At 44.5% G+C, this 22,923-nt stretch overlaps 1 protein-coding gene across 1 annotated transcript; it reads left to right on the forward strand.

Moving 5' to 3' along the window:
• Nucleotides 1-1,053: 1,053 nt before the first annotated feature.
• Mpzl3 (myelin protein zero like 3) lies at nucleotides 1,054-22,607 on the forward strand. The gene is made up of 6 exons (XM_057768236.1): nucleotides 1,054-1,169; nucleotides 8,589-8,755; nucleotides 13,770-13,980; nucleotides 15,308-15,473; nucleotides 17,489-17,552; nucleotides 21,366-22,607. The coding sequence occupies exons 1-6, from the start codon at nucleotides 1,094-1,096 to the stop codon at nucleotides 21,390-21,392; spliced, it is 711 nt and encodes a 236-aa protein (XP_057624219.1). The 5' UTR covers nucleotides 1,054-1,093; the 3' UTR covers nucleotides 21,393-22,607.
• Nucleotides 22,608-22,923: the final 316 nt, after the last annotated feature.

Consider the following 22,923-nt stretch of genomic DNA (forward strand, 5'->3'; position numbering starts at 1 on the left):
TATTTTATCCAGTTTTCTCAGAGACAGTAGACTCAGTAATAGATGGAATTAATTTCAATTTTTTTTCTAGTTTTTTTTTTTTCTAGTTTTCTCACATTGCTTTGTAGAGCTGGGAAATGGGCAAAATGATACTACATATTTGGAAGGCTCATTTCTGGAGTCTAAGCCTAACCTTTACTAGGGTCTTACTAAGAAATACAGGCTGATTGTGGTCCTCTGGCCTCAGTGTTGCAGATCTTGGGTCTACAGGCTTTTGCGACCCTGCCAGGCTTAGTTTGGGGACTTTATAGTTATTTTCTTCATAGAGAAAACCACCAACTTTCAAGTCTAGTAAATTGTGCCAGTTGAAAACGTCACAGTGAGGAAATATTTCCAAAGGCTGAGGTTTTCTGTTTCCCTTGTCCTTTCCTTGACCATAGCGAGTCCAGGAGAACGGGTGACTGACTACATGAGCCAAGCAGGGTCCTGTACCATCTTTTTCCAGAGGATGTCAGACCATCTCATTTCAAGTCTAAGAATATCATGGACTATGATACATATTCTAGGCCCCCTTCACCTCAAATACACGCTATAGTGATTTCAACATCACTATCACTACTGTAATTTAATAAGCATCCAATTCTGGATGACGTAATGGCTACATTAAAAGGAACAGGAATGTCGAGGCTTGTGTGTATTTATCACAGGGCCCAATAAAGGTTTATTTATTTGACCCTGTACACTCGCCTATGTCTCTCTGAACTTCAAATGTATGAGAATCTACTGTGAAGCTCAACTTAGACGCTCTGGAGATAAAACTTCTGGATTACAGTCAGAGGATCAAGCCTGGTCTTGCAGAATTCCATAAAAGTAAAATTGTTTCCCCAAAGTCTGTGGCTAATTTGAAGCAGAAGAGAGCAATCAGATCCGTCTTAGGAGCCAAAGAATTGCTGATGAGGGAAACCAGGTAGGAGTCTGCTAACAAGCCATATCCTTGAGGTAAATCCGGATGGCCATTTCAAGGTGTCTCCCGCGATGACGTCACTTCCGGTACCACCTGCGTGGTCCCCGGGAGCTGTAAACAAGGTGTGCAAGTGTCGGAAGAGCTGTCGGGATGCAGCTGCCAAGAGGAGCAGCAGGAGGCTGTGGCTGCGCTCTCTTTCCACTGCTGAGCATTCTATTTGTCCAGGGTGAGTGCGCCAGCTGGCTGGGCTCCACTTCCGGCTTGGGGGGGTCAGGAAAGATGGTCGCTCTTCCGGTTCCGGGTTGGGGGGTCTCAGGAAACCCCCAGCTCGGTTTCTGGGTAGGGAGGGGATGTGGGAGGACTTCTTTCCCGGCTGTCACCACCCACTGCGGAGACTTGGTCACCGGTCGGTGCCGGAGCTCTGCCTGGTGTGACTTGACCTTGCCTTGGTGATGCCGCGACCCGATGAAACCACAGCGAGCTCGGGCTTTGCGGACGCTCACTGTTCCCGTATGAGGTTATCAGCGACTGTCTGCCAGGGTTCTGTATCGCTGTTACACCCTGGCCAGAAATGGACTATTCTGTTCGCCCCAGTTATTTTGAGAGACACAATAATGATTGTAAGGACTGGAAAAAAAAAAAAAAAAAAAAAAAAGAGAAAGAAAGGGATAAAGGGGTGGGTGGCGGGAGGGAAGAAAAATCTTGATTTGGTAATTTTATTTCAGGGGCTATGAAATAAAACATTTTCGGGAAGGATTATAGTGTGATTTTTCTTAGAGCAGGCATACTTTATAAACATTCTAAAGTGTGAGAAAAGTCACAGGCATTCTTTTGAAACTTGATCTTTTAGCTGTCGTCAGAAATACAGTGTTAGCCGGGCGGTGGTGGCGCACACCTTTAATCCCAGCACCCAGGAAGCAGAGGCAGGCGGATCTCTGTGAGTTCGAGGCCAGTGGGGTCTACAAGAGCTAGTTCCAGGACAGGTTCCAAATCTACAGAGAAACCCTGTCTCGGGGGGAAAAAAATAAGAAGAAGTACAGTGTTGACATATTGACAATATTGTAAGATTTGGATAATTTTGCTTTCTTGTTATTCCAAGTTTCTAAATTTCAATTCAAGCTAATTAACTTCATTTTGAGGTCCAAATTATTTCCTGATTATTTTTTCTGTTTGTGTTTTCCTGAGAAATACAATACCAGTATAGGTAGAATTAGAACGAATTATAATGTTTCCCTGTAAATAATGGATGTTTCTGAAAGGGGTCTTTAATATTGTATAAATATGAACACGTTTAGGTGGCCGAGTCTCACCCAGTAAGGGAGGAGGTTTTCATTTATCTGGTGACTAATCTGCATTCTGCCAGCACACTCCCTGATCCCTCCCAACTACCTGTGTCATCATAAGTGTCCAGTTTTTCATCTGAGTTCTTTTTGCAATGGAGTTAGGCCTACTGTCACTTTATATAAACATATCTTTTTTTCTTTTTGTATATACATAGCATGGGTGTTGGACAAATCCTGTCCCATTGAAAAAAATTCTAGAAATAGTGGTCTTTTTGTAAACCCAGAGTCACTTCACATTGAAGAGCAGGTGTCAAATCTAGCAGAACAAACGATTCAAAGTAAGTTAATTTGGGGGCCTGGTGTGATGGATCTGTGGGACAAGGTGCTTGCCATGTGAGCCTGAGGATGTGGTTCCATCTCCAGACCACACATTACCAGGGGAAGGAGAGAGCCCACTCAACGGAGTTGCTGCTGACCTCTCCATGTGTGCACACATTCTAGTAATAGTTCTGAAGTTACTGATCTCTGGGTACTTCCTGAATAATTTTCATTCCTCAGCTACTCCTCCAAGTCTTCTTTAATAGATTCATATTTTGCCTTAAAAATCAATCAACCAACCAACCAACCAATCAACCAACCAACCAAGGGGGCTGGAGAGATGGTTCAGCAGTTAAGGGCACTTGGTGCTCTTCCACATCGCACCAGTCCCCCACATTAACTTACGTTTGAACCATTTGTTCTGCTAGATTTGATTCCCAGCATCTGTGTTTTGATTCCCAGCATCCAGTTGGGGGCTCACAATGGTTTGTAACGCTAATACCAGGGAATCAGATGCCCTTTTTGACCTCCAAGGACAAGAGAAGAGGAAGCAATAATGACAGAGAACCAGCCTGGGTTATACTTTTCTCTTTTTCATATAAGTGCAAGTACTATGTAAATCAAACTGGGTAGATTTACATTTTGGAAAATGGGATGTATAAAATTAGGGACTTTGTTTTGTCGTGTTTAATTTCTACCAGCTCTAAAATGATTTGTGTTAGAATGAGGTTTTATTTTCTAACATCCATTAATTGGTTTTTAAAATTTTTATGGTCAGATGTTTTTATTTGGCCAGGATAAATCTCAAACCAGAGCATGGTGATCCTATCACTTGAGATGCTGAGGCAGGAGGATCGGCCAGCCTAACCTTGTCTACATAACATGATCCTGTATCAAGAAACAAAACAAATAAAAAAATTAAATATCTGAAAAGATATTATGCTAGAATGTGGAAAATTTGAATGAATGTAGCATAGGATTAGAAAGTTTTTTAAGAAGGGAGTTGATAGAAATATGGAGAGGGAATATGGGCTGAAGAGAAAGGGGTAGAGAGAGAGATGGAGGAAGAGGGAAAAGAGATGGAGGGAGAGGAAGAGAGAGAGAGGCAGAGATGGAGGGAGGAAGAGGGAAAAGAGATGGAGGGAGAGGAAGAGAGAGGACGAGAGAGAGAGAGAGAGAGAGAGAGAGAGAGAGAGAGAGAGAGAGAGAGAGAGACTGGGACTCTGGAGAACTGGAGCAACTACAGAGGTTCTGATTTCTAACTCTAACCTAGATCTTGTCTTAGCTCTAAAGCAGGTATTGGCAGTTTCCAATAGTGGGATGTGAGTGAACATTTTAGACTTTGTGAGCACCTGTTCTCTGCTGCATCTTCTCAGTCTCTGCCAAGTGTGCAAAAGTAGCCACAAACAAACCAGTGTGGTTGCATTCTATTAAAACTTCATTTACATAAAGATGTTGAAATGTTTTAGCTGTTTGCCGGAAAACTACTGGAGAGATTGATGGGTTTGGATAATCTGGGTTCCCTGCAGGGCTGAGAGCAGGGTCACTGCTGATTACTATGAGTTCTCTTTCTTGTGAGAACCATTTGCTTCCACTTGAGTCATTGCTGACCCCTGATGTGTGATTCTTTTTTGACATCCCTTAGGTATCAAAAGACATCCAAACTTACTCAGAATCAGACTCATGTCCCTCCCCCACAAGCCTGGTTTTCCTCCTTGAGTGAAACTGAGAGTCATTCTTTTTTTTTTTTTTTTTTTTTGGTTTTTCGAGACAGGGTTTCTCTGTGGCTTTGGAGCCTGTCCTGGAACTAGCTCTGTAGACCAGGCTAGTCTCGAACTCACAGAGATCCGCCTGCCTCTGTCTCCCGAGTGCTGGGATTAAAGGCGTGCATCACCATCGCCCGGCTATGAGAGTCATTCTTGACACCTTTCTTTCTTCCTTCTAGCATTTCTTTCTTTCTTTGTTTCTTTCTTTGTTTCTTTCTTTGTTTCTTTCTTTCTTTCTTTATTTCTTTTTTTAAAGATTTATTTATTATATATACACTGTTCTGCCTGCATGCCAGAAGAGAACACCAGAATTCATTATAGATGGTTGTGAGCCATCATGTAGTTGCTGGGAATTGAACTCAGGACCCCTGGAAGAGCAGCCAGTGCTCTTAAACTCTGAGCCATCTCGCCAGCCCTAGCATTAATTTCTTATGGGAACTGTCTGTACATTTGGGTGGTTTTTTTTCCTCCTTTAGTACACCAGTCCAGACTAGAAGTGATTATCAAGAATGATATTTTCCCAAATGGGTACAGACAGAGCACTGAGAGAGATGTTGACAATTCCATAAGGAAGGTTGATAGGGAAAGAAGGAGTGAGCAGTGAGCACATGTTCTTAAACTAGTGATCGTGGTCATCCTCCCAAGTTCCCCTCTGCTTGCCTTCTCTCTGAATTTTTGCCTTGACGGTACTTGTATTTTGTGAAGGAAAGGACCTTTGTAAGTCAGGTGTAGTCATGGCAATGTGCTTGGGTAGTATTGTGTAGGGAACTTCAGAGGAAGAGCAAAGAACTTCAGGGAATTTGGGTATCACAAAGCAAGCTGGTGTTTTGAGCTGGTGGGGAGCAACTCTGGCAGGATGGTAGCAACGGAGAGGATCCTTCTAGACAAAGATGTATTCAGAGGAAAGCATAGAGACATGAAAAGACACAGTATCTTTGGGAAATGACTGGACAATCCAGGCATAGGGAAGGGGGTAGAATGGGTAGTTGACAGTGTCTGAGACAGACTATTCGTGTTTAGGTGTTAATTCACAGCCCAGCGGGGAATTAGTTCAGAATTTTTAGTATGTGTGGTGTCCACTTTAATAATAATAGTTGCTATTTGTTAAAAGTTTTTATCTCAAGGGATCTACTAAGTCTTCTATGACTATTTCTTGTTTGTTTGCTTATTTATTGTGGTACTAGGGAGAGAGCACAGAGCCTCGCACACTCCAGGCCCGTTTCTTTTTAAAGTGTATTGGATGCTCCCCGTGACCACAGGAGGGCCGTTCTTTCCATTCACCTAGCTCTCACAGCAGGAAGTCAGATGGGCTAGAGCTTGGCGCAGTTCTGACTAAGTTCAAATCTCCTACTTCAAGCTCTATATTGTATGTATGTTTTAGGCTGAAAACATAGGATAAGGAGCCTGTGTAACTTGTGGGTTCATTCTACCTTTCAGGTTTTAGACCTGAATCTCCAGTGCGGAATTGGGGTTTTCTCCATGTTGATGGGTCAGGAGTGGTTGAGGGCTTGAGAATAAAGCCTTTTTCTGGCAGAGGAGTGGACATTTACAAAGGCATACAAGAAATGGCAAATAACTGGGGGGTGGTGGTATGTGCCTCAATCCCAGTACTTGGGAGGCAGAGGCAGGCAGATCTTGGTGATTTCCAGGCCAGCCTGGTCTACAAAGCAAGTTCTGGGACATCCAGGGCAGTTACACAGAGAAGAAATGGCAAATTTAGCGTGGCCGTCAGAAAGGATACTCTGCAGGGAACCCAAGGGCCATCATCTTTGAGATGGGTCAGATTCTTATTAAAGGCCTTAATAGCGAGCTCTGTCTTGATCTCCTCCTTTTGGGAGGAATGTGACCAGACTAGATCATCCAGAGAAGAGTGAGAAAATGAGTCAAAGCTGGCAGAGGTGAAGGTACTGGGACAATGACTCAGATATGCCAGCGGTAGGCAAAGCTGAGACTCTGTAGGAGAAAGAGCAGGCGGTATCAGCAGGCGTGGGGCGTTTGCTCCAGGTAGGTAGGCTTTCTGGGTGTTGTGTATGTTTTAACTCATTTAATCCCCACAGTGGCCTAGAGGTAAGCCCCATTTCTGCCAGGATGAGCAAACTGAAGGAGGAAGGTAACTTGCTGAGCTGCTCAGAGCCAGCGATAGGGCTGGGGCTTGAACTCAGATCTTCTGGCTTAGGCATCTTTGTGTTCAATCATTACACCATCCTGCCTGTGCCAGAAAGACCACTGAATTTTGCAGCAGGGTGTGGATTTTCTCTTTTCTGAAACCTTGACTACCAGAAGAATCTTGGATTAGTGAGGTAGAGAAGGAAGTAGAAAAACTGAAGGATTGTGTTTTCATTTACCAGAACAGTGCTCTCCAGGGGGAGATGTGTTTCTAGTCACTAGAAGTTGGCTAGAAGAGATAAAGTGCCGGGTGTTTTTTGTCTGTCTGTCTCCCTCCCTCTTTCTTTCTTTCTTTCTTTCTTTCTTTCTTTCTTTCTTTCTTTCTTCCTTCCTTCCTTCCTTCCTTCCTTCCTTCCTTCCTTCCTTTCTTTCTGAAAGGTGGAGTGTTAAAGTTGGAATGAATGGTTTTAGAAAAGCCACACTGCAGGCTTTAAAAATGATATCTTTTACATTGTAAAACATATTCAGTTTTATTTTTTCTTATCCATAATTTACTTTTTTCCCTTCCTTCCTTTCTTTTTTTCTTTCTTTACTTTTTTTTTTTTGATACTAAGAATAGAACCTGGGCCCTTCCAAGTTAAGGCAGGTGCTCTGCCTTGAACTACACCTCCAGCCTGCCCTCCATAATTTACTTTTAATAGATGTGTGATTCACTAACCAGCTTTGAGAGGAAGCCTAGCTGGGTGTGGTGCTACATGCTGGTAATCCTAGGGCTTGAAGCCTGAGTCAGGAGGACTGTGAATTTAGGCCAGACTTGGCTACATAGCAAAGCCCTCTCTCAAGAAGAAGGAGGCGAGGCAGCAGAAGGAAAAGAGGAGGAGGAAGAGGTGTTAGAGGGAAGGATCAGCCGTTTAGAGCACTTAGAGTTCTTCCAGAGGATCCGAGTTCAGTTCCCAGCACCCACATCACATGACTCATAAACACATGTAACTCCAGCTCTAGGGATATTGCCTCCTGCCTCCATTGGCACCAGCACTTGTGGATGTGCCCATATACTTATATACACATAATTAAAAAATAAAGATAATTTTTTTTTAAAAAAAAAAAAAGAAGAGGAGAGGAGGGGGAAGACTAGGTATAACCCTTCAGGACAGTTTAGAGCATAAATTTCCTATTTGTAGTTTCTATCTTCATTTTGCTACTGGTCGAAACACTAGTAGTTTCTTTTCTTTTTCTTTTTCTTTTGTTTTTTGTTTTTTCGAGACAGGGTTTCTCTGTAGCTTTTGGAGCTTGTCCTGGAACTAGCTCTTGTAGACCAGGTTGGCCTCAAATTCACAGAGATCCGCTTGCCCCTGCCTCCCGAGTGCTGGGACTAAAGGCGTGCACCACCACCACCTGGCTAAACTCTGTCTCTTTTGAGCAAGGTGTCTCTGTATAGCCTTAGTTGTTCTTGGTTTTCCTGGATCTATCGCTATATACCAGGTTGGCCTTGAACTCACAAAAATCTGCCTGCCTCTGCCTCCCAAGTGCTGGGATTAAAGGTATGTGCCACCACTGCTTGAGTCTCTTAGACCTCATAAAAGCTGCTGTATTCCTGGAGTGTGTGTGTGTGTGTGTGTGTGTGTGTGTGTGAGGGGTTGTTAGGGAGGGCACAGAATGAGAAGGAGTAGATGTTGTTGTCTTATAGTTGCCATGGGCAACCCTCTCTTGTTTGTATTTAACTTAGCTACAAGCCTGTGTTTGGAAAAATGCTAGTGGGATTAGGCTTTAACTTTTACTATGCTATGATTTAAGACCATAAAATGAAGCCGGGCGGTGGTGGCGCATGCCTTTAATCCCAGCACTCGGGAGGCAGAGGTAGGCGGATCTCTGTGAGTTCGAGGCCAGCCTGGTCTACAAGAGCTAGTTCCAGAACAGGAACCAAAAGCTACGGAGAAACCCTGTCTCGAAAAATCAAAAAAAAAAAAAAAAACCCATAAAATGATAAAAATGTTATTAAAGATTAATGGATCTTAGCTCCTTGCTCCTCATAGATTTGTCTGAAAGTACATTGGTGGCTCTGGCTTTTGGGAGAGGTCCCTAAAAATGTTGCAAAACATCTGTAGAGTTCACTCACATTTGCATAACCCAACAAAGCAAACACATCATAAGTGTTTGGCCTTGCCTCACTAGGTGTGCCTCCCACTCTCTCTCTGGAGATCAGTGCAGATGCCCATGTCCGGGGATATGTTGGAGAGAAGATCAAGTTGAAATGCACCTTCAAATCGTCTTCGGATGTCACTGACAAACTGACCATAGACTGGACATACCGGCCCCCCAGCAGCAGTCGCACAGAATCCGTAAGTGTGGACATTCTAGAACGTTCCTCTGAGTGCCTGGCATGGCAGCACATGTCTATAATTTCAGCATTGGTGAGGTAGGAAGATCAGGAGTTCAAGGCCATTCTCAGCCACACAGCAGTCTTGAAGCCAACTTGATCTACACTTAAAAAAAGAAAGGAGGCCTTTGCCCTAGTTCAGTGACTAAAGACTCGTGCTTTGCAAGCCCGATGACCTAAGTTCAAGTCCTGAGACTCATGGGGGATGGAGAGAGTGCACACTCAAAAGTTGTCCTCTGATTTCTATGTGTAAAGCCTAGCCCTAATGTTCCTTCATGACTTCCTACACACCTACACACACACACAGCACACATACCTCCAGAGACACACACACCACACACCTCCAGACACATACACACACATACACACGTATCCACCCACGCACACACACACACCATACATACCTCCAAACACACATATACTACATACCTCCAGACACATACACACACACACCTCCAGACACACACCCACCCACACCACACATACCTCCACACACATACCTCCAGACACCTACACACACTTCACACACCTACACACACACACCACACACACACACATACATACCTCCAGACATACACACACACCTCCAGATACACATACCTACACACACACACCTACACACACACCACACATACCTCCAGACACACACACACACACATACACACCTCCAGACACACACATACCACACATACCTCCAGACACACACACACCTCCAGACACAAACACACACACCACACACCTACACACACACACACACCACACACCTCCAGACACACACACACCACACCTACACACACACACCACACACACACATATACCTCCAGACACACACACCTACACATACCTACACACACACCACATACTTACACACACACACACACCTCCAGACACACACACACACACACACACACCACACACCTCCAGACAAACACATACACACATGGACATACACACTTCAGTTAAATTTAGAAAATGGCCAGGCGGTGGTGGCACATGCCTTTAATCCCAGCCCTTGGGAAACAGAGGCAGGCAGGTCTCTGGGAGATCGAGGCCAGCCTGGTTTACAGAGTGAGTTCCAGGACAGCCAGGATTGTTTCACAGAGAAATCCCGACTCAAAAGACAAACAAACAAACAAACAAAAAATAATTAGAAAATGAAATAAAAATAGATAGGGCTTTGGAGAAAGCTAGTCTTCTGCCCCTTATGATACTTGTTTAATCACACAGATTAAACTTTTACCCTGCCATGTAAGACTCCTGCATATTATCTTCAAGGAAAACGATGGTCAGAAACCACGAGGAAATGTGGCTTAATTTGGTTGCCTTGTTGCTTCCTTCTGCGTGTCATCACAGCTTTGTTTTAGATCTGATACACTAAGAAGGGCATCTCCAGGACGTGGGCTCCAGGAACTCCCTGCTCACGTCACTGACATCCTTTCTCTGATAGCTGCTCCGATCCCGCTGTCTCTGTGGGCGTGTCTGTCTGACAGTCCTGCACTCTGTAGATTTATCTTGGCTTCTCCTCTGGCCATGTAAACGTCTGCAGTGATTTATATAGCTGCCTTTGAAGGAAGTTGTAGAACTTTGTACTGGTGACAGATGACATTGGTGACAGATGGTCATACAATATTAGAAGCAATATACTTTAGTCACACATATAAAACACATTTATGGTTCAAGTCCCATTATGGGTGTTTAATTAGAGATTACAATGCTGTGAAAACCCTTTCTCTTTCTTTCAGTCGCCTTAGTTCAGAATGGGTGATATTTAAGAATATATTTGAATATTGGGACTGGAGAGATGGCTCTGCAGTTAAGAGCACTGACTGTTCTTCCAGAGAAACCATGGGTTCAATTCCCAGCACCACATGCTAGCTTACAACCTCCTGTAATTCCAGTTCCAAGTGAATCAGATGCTCAGGCCTCCCTGGGTAGCAGACATGCACTAACACACAGATGTACATGCAGGGAAACCCCCATACACATGAAATAATTCTTGAAAAATGTCAATACCATAGCCACATGTAAACTGGGTTTGCATTTTTATTTATTTGTTTATTTGCGAATGCGTGCCACTGTGAGCATATGAAGGTCAGAGGACAACTTGCAGAATCCAGGTCTCTCCTTCCACCCCTTGGATCCTGGGGATGCACGCAGACCTTCATCTCAGAGGCAAGGCACCTTTACTCCCTGAGCCATCTCGCTGTCCTTCCTAGACTGGATTTTACAAAGTGTTCTTTATCCTATTTTCCTCCATTGGAAAAAAATTGCCTTTTATCTCAGTGAATACGCTTTGAATTGTGCATTAGGAGCTGTGACTGAGTGCCATGGTGTGGAGTGTCGTGGTTTTTGGATACAGGTAACTGGCAAAGGAGGCACGGCGGGTGTTAAGGTTCCTGTTGCTTTAGATTTAAAATAGTTCCCTTTATTCTGACTTGTCAGGACACCATGGCTGACCTTATTTGGCTCTGCCTCCTTGTCCAAAAGTAGGACAGAGTGAGCAGTAGGGAGCTTCTTGAGTCAGAACCCCCTTGTGCAGACAATGCTTCTTCTAGATTGCGGTCTGTGAGCCCAGTCAGAAAGCAGCCAGCTCATCTGAGCTGGAATCAGCAGCATTCAAGAGTCTTGTCGCTCAGGTGCAGAGAAGTGGTTAGTTTGTCAGGCTTACCAAGGAGTGAGGACTGTGAGTAACAAATTTAAATGTAATTAATGAGTTAGGTTAACCTGGAAGGAACACAGCACACCTTGTTTTGTCAGTGAGGAATGTTTAGGTTTTTTGTTCTGATGATTGATGATAGAACTTGGTTTCTGGAGACAGGTTTGCTCTGTACCCCAGTCTATTCTTGAGTGTATAACTCAGGCTGGGCTCACAGACACAGCACTCCTGCCTCAGCCTCCTGAGTACTGGGAGTACAGGCACACACCATTATGTTGACTTGGTAAGCCTCCTTTATACCCCCCGCCCCCTTGGAACACTTGTCAAATATATGTTGGTTCTTACTGTTTCTACCAAAATGTAAGTTCCATGAGAACAAGAGCCATGATTGTGTGGCACCCATTGTATCCTGTTCCTTCACACCCCTGGAACATGGGAGGTGTGCTAAGTATCTGTGAAGTGAATTCTTGATGAAATTGACCAGGGAATGATTCAGCATCTTCTCTGAGGAATTGCTCTTAAAAGTTAGGCAATTCGGTGGTTGGAAACGCCTGGTGTCCTAAGTGGAAGGTACCAAGTAAACAAAGAAAGAAGGAAGCCTCCTGTCTTGTGCAAGAGTCATGTTGATTATCATACCTGCCTGTCACACCTTCAGGCGTAAATATGTGCTTTTGGTGACCAAGTGTCCAGCCACCAAGTCTGAAGCAGTGTCACCTTAATACGGTGGAGAGTCATTGCACGCTTATCAGACATTTGACGTGGGCTTGTGTTAACGGCCACGGGAGAGACCAGAGAGAGACAGGATTGCCTGACCCTGCCCAGGGATCTGGAAAACGAAGACCTCCCTTTGTCTCTAGCTAGCTGTGTGCCTGGGAGTAACCTGCCTCCCATGCTACGGTGAGGTTCTGAGGGTCAAGGGAAGAAGCAGTGGTGGCCATTTGCAAACCGTGATAACCAAACATTGGGTGTTATTCAGATACAGTTTCCCTTCTTCAGCGTTATTGACATTTATGCCTGCGGGAAGTTTAGCAGTGCCCTTGACTTCTACCCACTAGGTGCCTGAAGCTCACAACCCAGTGTGCCAAGGAAACGAATAGCCTGGTTAAGCAGAAGGCAGAAGATCTGAGCAGACGTTTCCCAAAAGAAGCAATATCAGTATTCAGATATATGAAAAAGCTCAGTGCCTCCAATTATAAAGGGACTAAAAATAAAACTGTAATGAGACCTCACCTCAGACAACCAGACAAAGCTGTTATAAAGTAGGCGAGTCATGGGGCTGGAGGGATGGCTCAGAGGTTAGGTGTGTACACCGCTCTTGCTGAGGACCTGAGATGGCTCACAGTGACCAGTGGCCACCTGCACTCATGCACAAACACACACATGCAAGCACATACACACGTACATACATGCACACACGATGGAAAATAATAAAAATAAGTCTTAAAAAGGCAGATTACAGTAAGGATTGGTGCAGGTTGGAGAAAAGGGAAATTTGCTAGTGTAAATAATACAGCTAATTTAGAAAATGGCCTGGAAGTTCCTCAAAAGCAAAAATGGCTTCGAGTGTAGCTCAGAGGTAGAACTTAGCGTGCACAAGGCCCAGGGGTCAAGTCTCAACACCACACAAAAAAGCCGCATTGTGCTCCATAAATATACACAGTTATTATTTGTCAATTATAAAGAAATAAATACAATTTAAAACCTGGTGGGAAAAAAGAATCTGTCCACATTGTCAAATGTTTTGTGGAGAGTGAAGCTGCCTCTGCTTGAGGGTCATTACCTGGGGACTTTATGAAGAATTTAAAAGAAAGTTCTTGCTTAGATCGCTCTGTGTGTGTGTGTTTGTGTGTGGGTCTCTATGTGTATATGTGTATGGGTGTGTGGGTGTGTGTGTCTGTGTGTAGGTCTCTGTTGTATATGTGTATGTGTGTGTGTATGTGTGTTGTAACATGTGAAGGTGCCCTCAGAGCCCAGAAGTGTGGAATCCCCTAGAGCTGAAGTTCTGTGTGCTTGGGAACTCCCTGATGTGGGTGCTGGGAACTGACCTCAGGTCCTCTGGAAGGACACTTAGCCACTGAGTCATCTCTCCAGCTATAGACAAGTTCTCAGGACTTTCTTATCAACCTTTCTTTCTGATCAGTTGTATTGACCTGTCTTTCTAAGAGAGAGGTGAGAAAAGCACTAAAAACAAAACAAAAAAGCCAACTGAGGGAAAAGAAAACCCTATTTTACAATTCTTTCTAACTTTGGATCTACTCAGCTTTTCATTTCATTGCGTTGTCCAAGTTAACCTTTTCTCTCTTGGTCTTTGCTTTCTTAGATTTTTCATTACCAGTCTTTCCAGTACCCAACGACAGCGGGCACGTTCCGAGACCGGATTTCCTGGGTTGGAAATGTGTACAAAGGGGATGCGTCCATCAGCATCAGTAACCCCACTCTGAAGGACAATGGGACGTTCAGCTGTGCCGTGAAGAATCCTCCAGACGTGTACCACAATATCCCCCTGACAGAGCTCACGGTCACAGAAAGGGGTAAGCTGCTCACTGCCAGGCTCCTCCACTGCTCTGCCTCCTTGGGTGTTTTCTGGAACTCAGTTGGCTTGGAGGACCACTGTGTCAAAGTTGTCTTCAAATGCCCGTTAAGACTGAATTTTTAGACATTTATTTATTTTTATTTATTTTGTATGTGTGTCGGTGTGGGCATGCATGCTGCAATGCGTGTCTAGAGGTCAGAAGACAACGTGCAGGAGTTGGGAACTGTCTTTACTGGCCGAGCTGTCTCAATTTTAATTTTGAAAGCTGGATATTCTCTTTTAATGTTGTCATAGTTTCTGTATTGTCTTTTTCATTTTATCTTCAGGTGACCAAATATCTTGTGGAATGTTGAGCAATCCCCTTTTTAATGAAGGGTGCTTGTGTTGATGTAGAACTTATCCCATTTGTCCTGTTGGGGTCCTGCTACAGCTCAGAGGCTATTTGTGTGGGGGCGCTCCCTCTAACAGTGGGCAGCGCTACGTTTCTTCATGCTACAGAAGCGGCACTTTCCTTCTCCTGTGCTGATGAGGTCATGAGTGACTCTTTTCAAAATTTTCCTCTGGTGACTATGATGTGGTTGTTTGAGCTTGAAACTGGGCTTGAACCAAAGACATAGAGACACGTTATGAGTCATGATTTCCTCACCATTTCTTGGGGCTTCCCTCCCTTCTTTATTTCCTCCTGCCTACCTACCCTGTCCTTTCTCCCTCCCTTCTCTCTCTCCCTCCTCACCTTTTTCTCTGTCATAATTGTCATCTGGTTTGACGATAACCCGTTGCATATTTATGTACTCAGACCCCTGGCAAGAATAGATTTCATTTTCTAGAAGGCAGATTTCTAAAAATGACATTCCCTTAAAAGTATATTCCCTGTAAGCTTTGGCTGTCCTAGACCTTACTTTGTAAACCACCAGGCTGGCCTTGGTTGGAGATTGCCTGCCTCTGCCTCCCAGTGTGGGATTGAAGGTGTGTGCCCCCATACCTGGCTTGAAAGACCTTTATAATTGGGATCTTTTTAGTCACATCAAAGCAAATGTATTATATGCTAAGCTAAAATAATGTAAAAAATAGAACTTCTGCTTTTACAATCTGCATCCTGCTCCATATGTGCTTTTAGGCCCCTGGAAAGAAGAAGAACTGGTAGACAGCAGTACGTTACTCCTAGGCGGTGGAGTTATATACACTTCTTGCATTGTTTCTATTGTCTGTGATGAATTTATTCCCTTTGTAATGAGAAGCATGAGCAAAGCTGGGATCCGAAGAATCCCGAGCCTGATCTGAAGTCAGGCTGCGTGTGCTCAGCCCTCTCTCGGTTCCCCCTACAGGTTTCGGCACCATGCTGTCCTCAGTGGCCCTGCTCTCCATCCTCGTCTTCGTCCCCTCCGCAGTAGTGGTCCTTCTGCTGCTGGTGAGGATGGGGAGGAAGGCAACGGGGGTGAAGAAGAGGAGCAGGTCTGGCTATAAGAAGTCTTCCATTGAAGTTTCCGATGAGTAAGTCCCGCTGAGACCCCAACAGTGAGCCTGGGTCCTTTTCACAGCCCTGCACTGGGGGCAGCACCCGTGTATCCACACACTTCCCTCCTAGGCTGAGGTCAGCTCCAGTGCTGAAATTTCTTTCCAAATGGGATAGTTCCGTGAGGGGCACCAGAGGAAGATTAGAGTGACATTTGTGGGCATTGACACGGAGGGAGGGATTGACAGGGAGCTTCTGTCAGGAACCACACTGTACAGGGCTGCGGCTCCTCATGTACATTTTGAGCATATATCTCATCTCCTAACAGAATATGTATGAGCAGTGAAGGAGGCTTTGAGAAGAGCCCTGCTGGGCAGAGGAAATTTAAAGAAGCATGTGCTGTTCTTGGTCAGCAGATGCTCTGAAGGGTAAAGGGTGTGGCTACTGTCTTAGTCCCTGCTCTAGAGCTGTGAAGAGACACCATGACCACAGCAACTCTTATAGGAAAGCATTTAACTGGGGGCTGGCTTACAGTTTCAGAGGCTTAGTCCATTATTATCATGTGGGAGACATGGCAGTAGACATATAGCTGAGAGCTACATCCTAATCAAGAGAGAGAGAGAGAGAGAGAGAGAGAGAGAGAGAGAGAGAGAGAGAGAGAGAGAGAATGAGAGATTGGGCCTAGCATGGGCTTTTGAAACCCTAAAACCCAATGACATAATTTGGCCTACAAGCCGACTTCCTCTAATCCTTTTAATTCTATCAAAGAGTTCTATTTCCTGGTGACTAAGTATTCAAATATATGAGCTTATGGAGGTCATTCTTATTCAAACCACATGGTTATCAAAAGCAATTATTAATCACCATTCTGCCAATGGGCAGGCACAATCCGGTAGTTTCACAGAAACAGATTTACTTCTTAAAAGGAACAGAAATGTACGTTAAAGCCCTGTAGCTGACATGAGGCGCACACCTTTAATCCCAGCACTCAGGAGGCAGAGGTTGACTGGTTTCTTTGAGTTTAAGGCCAGCCTGGTCTATCTAATGAGTTCCAGGCAGCCAAGGATGCATAGTGAGACCCTATCTCAACAAAGCAACCAAAAAAGAAAGTTCTGTGATGTTTCTGTTGTCTGTGAAAGGACTCTTAGCCTAAGGATGAGGGAGTCTTAGCCTTGGGAAGTTCTAAAGTTTTCTTTCTGTCTATGTGTTTATTTATTTACTGGAGAAAGACCTCCCTTTTCAAGGAACATGTAACACACACACACACACACACGAATTATTGGCAAACATACCGATGTCTGTTTCTAAGCACAGTATATAAAACTCTCTGTGGTCTGTTCCCAAGTCAAATGTTTCCATCATTTGCTCTCACTCATTCTGTAGGCTGGCTATAGTCAGCTCATGTCTTTTCCCTCTAGATATACTATAATCATTCGTGTGTGTGTGTGTGTGTGTGTGTGTGTATGCGTCTGTCTATCTCTACCTGTAATCTGTCCATTTGTCCATCATTTGCTTTCTTCTGACCCAGCATTCCTGGAATTGCCCCCCTTCCCTCTCTTGTTGTCTAGAAGCTTTCTTACCTGCAGAACCAAGCTGCATGTCTACTTCTCATCCTACTCTTTGAGTCCTGATCAGAGACTGGGTCATCCCCCCTCCCCCCGCTGCACTGTGGCGCATGGCAGTTCCACCCTAACTGTTGGGATATTATCGTATGGTATTACAGTGCACATTAGTTCTTACCGTCCTCACCCACGTGGATCTGGGAGCTCATCAACAGGTTTGATCAACATCATCTCTTTGCTGCTGTTCCCACCCCAGCATGGTGCCCCAGCAGAGCTGGTTTTCAGTACTTTCCTGAGTGTATGATGGTGATGAGTTGTTTGCTGGGTGTTCTGGTACCTGTCTCGTGCACACTTATTTCTTACTTATTCCTAACGACTCTCTTTAAGGGTCAGCTATAAAACCACTCATGGGATTTCGATACCTGAGTTTGGAACTGTCCCCTGTGCTAAGGATGGTGGCAGCTGAGGTTTGCTATGTATTCTTTCCACAGCACTGACCAGGAGGACAGCAACGACTGCATGGCGAGGCTTTGTGTCCGCTGCGCGGAGTGTCTGGTAAGTGCCCTGTTTCTTCTGTTTGGTGTCTTCTCCTCTTCCTGCCCATTTGAAGTGTCCTTTGCTCTCAAGGCAAACAAAAACATGCCAGCCAGCTCAGGAAAGTAGGAACCAGGGTTTCTGGGAACTCCTACCAATTCTCAACTTGATTTTTTTTAAAGATAAAATTTAGATTTTTTTTTTTTGAAGTATAAGAGTGCTATGCATGCATGAATGTGTGTCACCAGTCTGCCCGGTGTCTATAGAGGTCAGAAGAGGGTGTGTGACTGCCTGCAACTGGAGTTACAGATGTTGTGAGCCTCTGTATGGGGGTTTGGAACAAAACCCAGGTCCTCTGCAAGAGTAACAGGTGCTCTTAACTGCTGAGCCATCTCTCCAGCCCTCATTTTAAAAATCACATCTGTTTATTTATGCTACAGTGAGTGCACAGAGTCAGAGGACTTCTTGCTGGAGTTGGTTCTGTCCTTTTACCATGTGGGTCCCAGGGATTGGACTCAGGTCATCAGACTTGACAGCAAGCTCCTTTACCCACTCAGCCATCTCATCGGTCCATGATTTTATGTTCTATCTTATGGAGGTAGAATTGTGTTCATTGTGTTAGTAAGCTACTGACAGATCACATAAACACACACACACACACACACACCAAACCTAGCCAACCAACCAACCAACCAAACAAACAAACAAACAAACAACCAAACAAAGCCCTATTGAATTTTTACAGGAGGATTTCAATTTTCTGGACTCAGAACCCTGAATTGAATTCTCTGATGAACCCTGGTATTTTAAAGGAAGTCAGGGTGTAGAGCCTTTATGTGATTTGGTTGATGTCTTTTACCACCACCAAGAGACATCCTATTGGCAGGTCCTCATCCCTCTCTGAGCACACACAGTGACTCAGGCTTATGTGGCTGTCCTGGAATCTAAGGAGAAGGGAGGACTCTGATGTGGTGCAGTTGGAGACGCCTCAGAATCAGCCTGTGATCTAATGTGGGCACACCTGTCTCTGAGCCCCTTTGTACCCACCGCCAAGCTCAGCCTTTCTCCAGATGAGTGCAGGCCCATCACTCACGGGGCTTCTCATTATTTGACTTCTGTGAGCTCGAATTTCCTATGTGAGCTGAGAAAAAGTTGCTAGTTTATGAAAAAGGACCTAGTCTCAACTCCCCAGGGTTTGAATACTTTGATAACACAGAGTAAGAGACAGCTAGCATCCACATTTCTTTCTTTATTTTTCTTTCTTTTTTTTCCCTTTTCTTTAATTTTTTTTTGAGACAGGGTTTATCTGTAGCTTTGTAGCCTGTCCTGGAATTAGTTCTTGTAGACCAGGCCGGCGTCGAACAGAGATCCGCCTGCCTCTGCCTCCTGAGTGCTGGAATTAAAGGCGTGCGCCACCACCACCCAGACACATTTCTTGTATTAATTTATTTAATGATTGTTTATTGGCACCTGACATGTGCCGTCTGTACCATTCTAGGTGCTGAGAACATAGAGGTGATAAGAAAACACTTCCAGCTCTTCAAGGGAAACGTTCTCTGCCTGAGAACCTCTCTCACATCCTCTAGCATGCAGTTAAACAGCATCTTTTCTTAAATTGGGGCATAAACACTGACGATTTTTTTGAAGATAACTAAAATATTCAGCATGTCAGGCAATATTTAATTCAAATAAATATTGCAGAAACAAAGCAGAAAAAGGAAAGATGGCTGAAGAGCTCCGGTGTTAAATAGGATGCTTATAGTCACCTTCAGTAAGATGGCATTCGAGAAATTTCCTAAGAGAAGTAAATAGCTAGCCACACAGCTTTCACAGGGGAACACTCTGGAAGAAACTGTGCTTGCAAAGGCTGAGAGGAGAGGGCAAGACCCGTATGTTCTAGGACCAGCAAGGGAGCAGTGTGGAAAGCAGGAGAGGAGGACAAGAATGAGTCTGTTGGAGTCAATTAATGCGGCATCTAGATCTCATAGAGGGCTTAGTCACCTGGACTCTACGCGAAGTGGAATCCGCTAGAGGTGACTTGAAGAGCAGGACTGTGGACCGACGAGTGCTTTCAGAGTGTCAGTCTAGCTTGTGTGTGGAGAGCGGCAGGAAGAGACCGCAGCAGGATCAGACAGCCTAGTCAGGAGGCATTAGCCATAATCCAAGTGAGAGAAGTCCGCGGTAGACATGCGAGAAGTGCCTGAGGTCTGGATTCGGTTCTAAAGTAAAGTCAGAAGGATTTACTGACATTTGATTTTAAAGAAAAAAACTGAGAAGAAGCAAGGACCGCTCCAGAGGTCTTAGGCCACGAGTAGAATAGAACCAACACTTTCTAGAGCAAGTCTTGAAATGTTTTGATTAAAACTTGAGATTTTTATCTTATGTGTGTGAATCTTTTGCCTGCATGTGTGTCTGTGCACCATGTGTATGCAGTGCCCATGGAGGCCAAAAGAGGGCATCAGATACTCTGAAAAATTGAGTTACTGATGGTTGGGAGATGCCATATGAGTGCTAGGACTCGAACCCAAGTTCTTTTACCTGCTGAGCCCCAGGAGTCAAACCCTGGTCTTCTGGAAGGGCAGAGAATGTTCCTAACTACCTAGTCATCACTCCAACCCCAGAACAAGATGTAAGAGTGAACTCAGGAGTTTGAACATATTAAGTTTGAGATGTGCGGTGGGCAGTTATGTTTTCAGAACAGAGGCCTAGTCTGAAGATATGACCTGGGAGCCATTAGGAGACAGAGACAGATGGAGATATGTCCACCGAGGAAATAGATGTGTGTATTTGTAGGAGAGGTCAAAGGACTGAGCCTGGAATTCTTGGAGGCTTCTAGATTGGAAAGACAAAGAGGAATTAGCAAAAGATGATGAAAAGGGATGACCTGGTTTGAAGACCACCAAGAGAGTTTGGTATCTTGGAAGAAGGGGAAGAAAAATTTTCTAGGAACTGGGAGTTCACTGGTGATGTTTTGGTGATGTGGAGCTTACTGGTGACCTTGGTAAAAGTAGCCCCATTGGGATAGTGAGTACAAAAGGTACCAGGGAAGGGGCAAGAACCATCGCAAAGATACAGTCGAGGAAGGGAGTGCCAATAGCTTTTCTTAGGTAGGATGCAGAGAACTGGGGCAGTAGGTAGAGGGTACTGTGTGTTGAGTTGCTGTTTATGGTGGGTGGAGCACATTTCTATGCCATTGTGGCTGATCCATCAGAGAAGGAAAAATTGATGCAGCAAGAAAGACAGAGAGAAGGGAGAATTGCTGAGTTTACACTAGGAGGTGTCACAGGAGGACATTGTTGCTGGAGATAAGGGCAGGACAGTAGAGAAAAGCAGGGCACGGTGGCCCATGCCTTTAATCCCAGCACTCAGGAGGCAGAGGCAGGCGGACCTTTGTAGTTTGAGTACAGCCTGGTCTACAGAGCAAGGTCCAGGACAGTCAGGGCTACACAGAGAGGGTGCATTATCTCCATTTCAGAGATGCTGAAGTTGTCACAGAGAAGTGTCTCAGGGTCCTTTAGCTAGGAAGGTTGGAGCGAGGTAAATGAGCTCCTAACCTCAGCCCTGCACATTTTGTGGGAGGCAAGCATTTCTGGTGTGTTTAGGTCCTAAAATAAAATCATAAGGAGAACCACTGGGTCTTCAAAGCAGTAATCAGCCTGCAAGACTGTGTTGAGGTCCTGTGATGCTCCCTGGAACTCTTAGGTGTGCTAGCAAGGATACCCTGCCATTGGTACCCAAGCTAGGTTCCATTTGGAGACCCCAGACACATGAACTTTGCCTCCATCTGACTGTGGCATTGTAGTGCACAAACATCTGCTATTCTTGCCCCTCTAGGATTCAGACTATGAAGAGGCCTACTGATGAAGTGTGTCTGATGGAAGAAGGGTTACCTAACGACAGGAAATATCCCGTTTCCCTGACCAGGAGTGCCACTGGCAGGGACAGCAGTGACAGAAGATTCTGAAGGTCATTGGTGAAGACTTTAAGGACCATTTATTTATTGAAGAAGTGTTCGTTTTATATTTATAAACTGTTCAGAAACTTCCAGAAGGGACTCAGGCCTTCCCTTTTTTAACACACTTGGATGGAACAAAGAAATTCTAGTCTTGAACAGAAACACACCCCTTGGTTTACCTTTGCTCTTGAATGTAGTTCGTGTTTTCTTCCAGTTGCCTGAAGGAGGATACTAAACGTCTGTCACTCTGCTGATGCCAAAATTGTACTTTTTAATGATGTGGAACTTGTAGCTTCCTGATGACGTGCCAATGAACAACACGCTTGTTTGGAACTGGTAGCCTTTGCTTCCTCATGCACGTCTTCTGTTGCGCGTATTCAGTGTGCGTTATGTGATTTAATGGTCATCAGTTGTGTTTGCAGGACCTGGAGTATTTGACCCCAATTTTTTTAGATTCAGTAGGCTCATAAGTTGTCAACTAGTTTTAATGGGGTCCTTTAAGTATTAAAGTGTTATCAATTTACAGTTAAGGAAGCAGATTTTGAGGTAGAAGAGTCTTTCTAATATGTCTTGCTAGGTACACTTTGGGCCAAAGAATCTTTGTTATTTTGTGTTCCGGCGGCTGACTAATTTGTGGTTTCCTTCTTCGTTTTTCAAGTCAGAGGCAAGAAATGCCTCTGAAGAAGGTTTTTAGGGGCGACTTATGAAATATTTTTTGTAGTCCTTTCCTTAAGTCTTTTCACTTTTCTTGTGTCGTTGTTATTTAGAGCCTTTTCTAGCTCCAGGTTGCACCAGTGATGGACACATTACTGCATTTGCAAGCTGGTTTTCTCAGTACAGAGATGAGGAAGTGAGGTTGCGCAGGGCATCACCCCTCTCTTCCCTCTGTGCCTTGTAACCCACACTTCTGCTCTTTATAAATTTTAATTTATAATAAGTTTTCTAATAAACCATTAAGATGCCCCTGACGTATCAGGGAAGACTGGCAGCATGTGTGTAAACAGCCCTCTCTATAGAGTGACAGGGCTCATGACTCGATGGTGAGAGTCACAGATGACCCCTCCCCCAGCCTTGCTGGTTTCAACATGCCGGTTTTCTTCATGGTTCTTCCTAAAGTGGCTCGGGAGGGCTCCATGTTAGTGTTATATACTATGTAGCTTATAAAAGTCGTTCTACTTACCACCAAGATCTTCTTCTTGAAACTGGGATCTTAACTCTTAAAAGATTTGTTAATCTAGCCTGATGACTCATGAATCTGATTCTCTGATAAGCACTGTGATTTACCTCTGGTCATGGGAGCCCCCAGAAGAGGCAGAGAAGGACCTGTCATTTTATGTCTCTGGTAGCTAGATTTCATGGGTCTCTGGGCTGCTTGTTAGAGATGTGGTGGTCTGTGGCTGCTCCAGTGAGACCCTTCCTGACAGATCAACAGAGAGA

This window comes from Chionomys nivalis, chromosome 4, assembly GCF_950005125.1.
Source record: "Chionomys nivalis chromosome 4, mChiNiv1.1, whole genome shotgun sequence".
NCBI lineage: Eukaryota > Metazoa > Chordata > Mammalia > Rodentia > Cricetidae > Chionomys > Chionomys nivalis.

Bases quoted from the DNA above. Each gene is read 5' to 3' on its own strand.
- Mpzl3 (XM_057768236.1), top strand. From the start codon at position 1,094: ATGCAGCTGCCAAGAGGAGCAGCAGGAGGCTGTGGCTGCGCTCTCTTT. The intron at 15,474-17,488 runs GTAAGTCCCGCT...TTCTTTCCACAG, and splicing joins TCCATTGAAGTTTCCGATGA to CACTGACCAGGAGGACAGCA. The intron at 17,553-21,365 runs GTAAGTGCCCTG...TTGCCCCTCTAG, and splicing joins TCCGCTGCGCGGAGTGTCTG to GATTCAGACTATGAAGAGGC.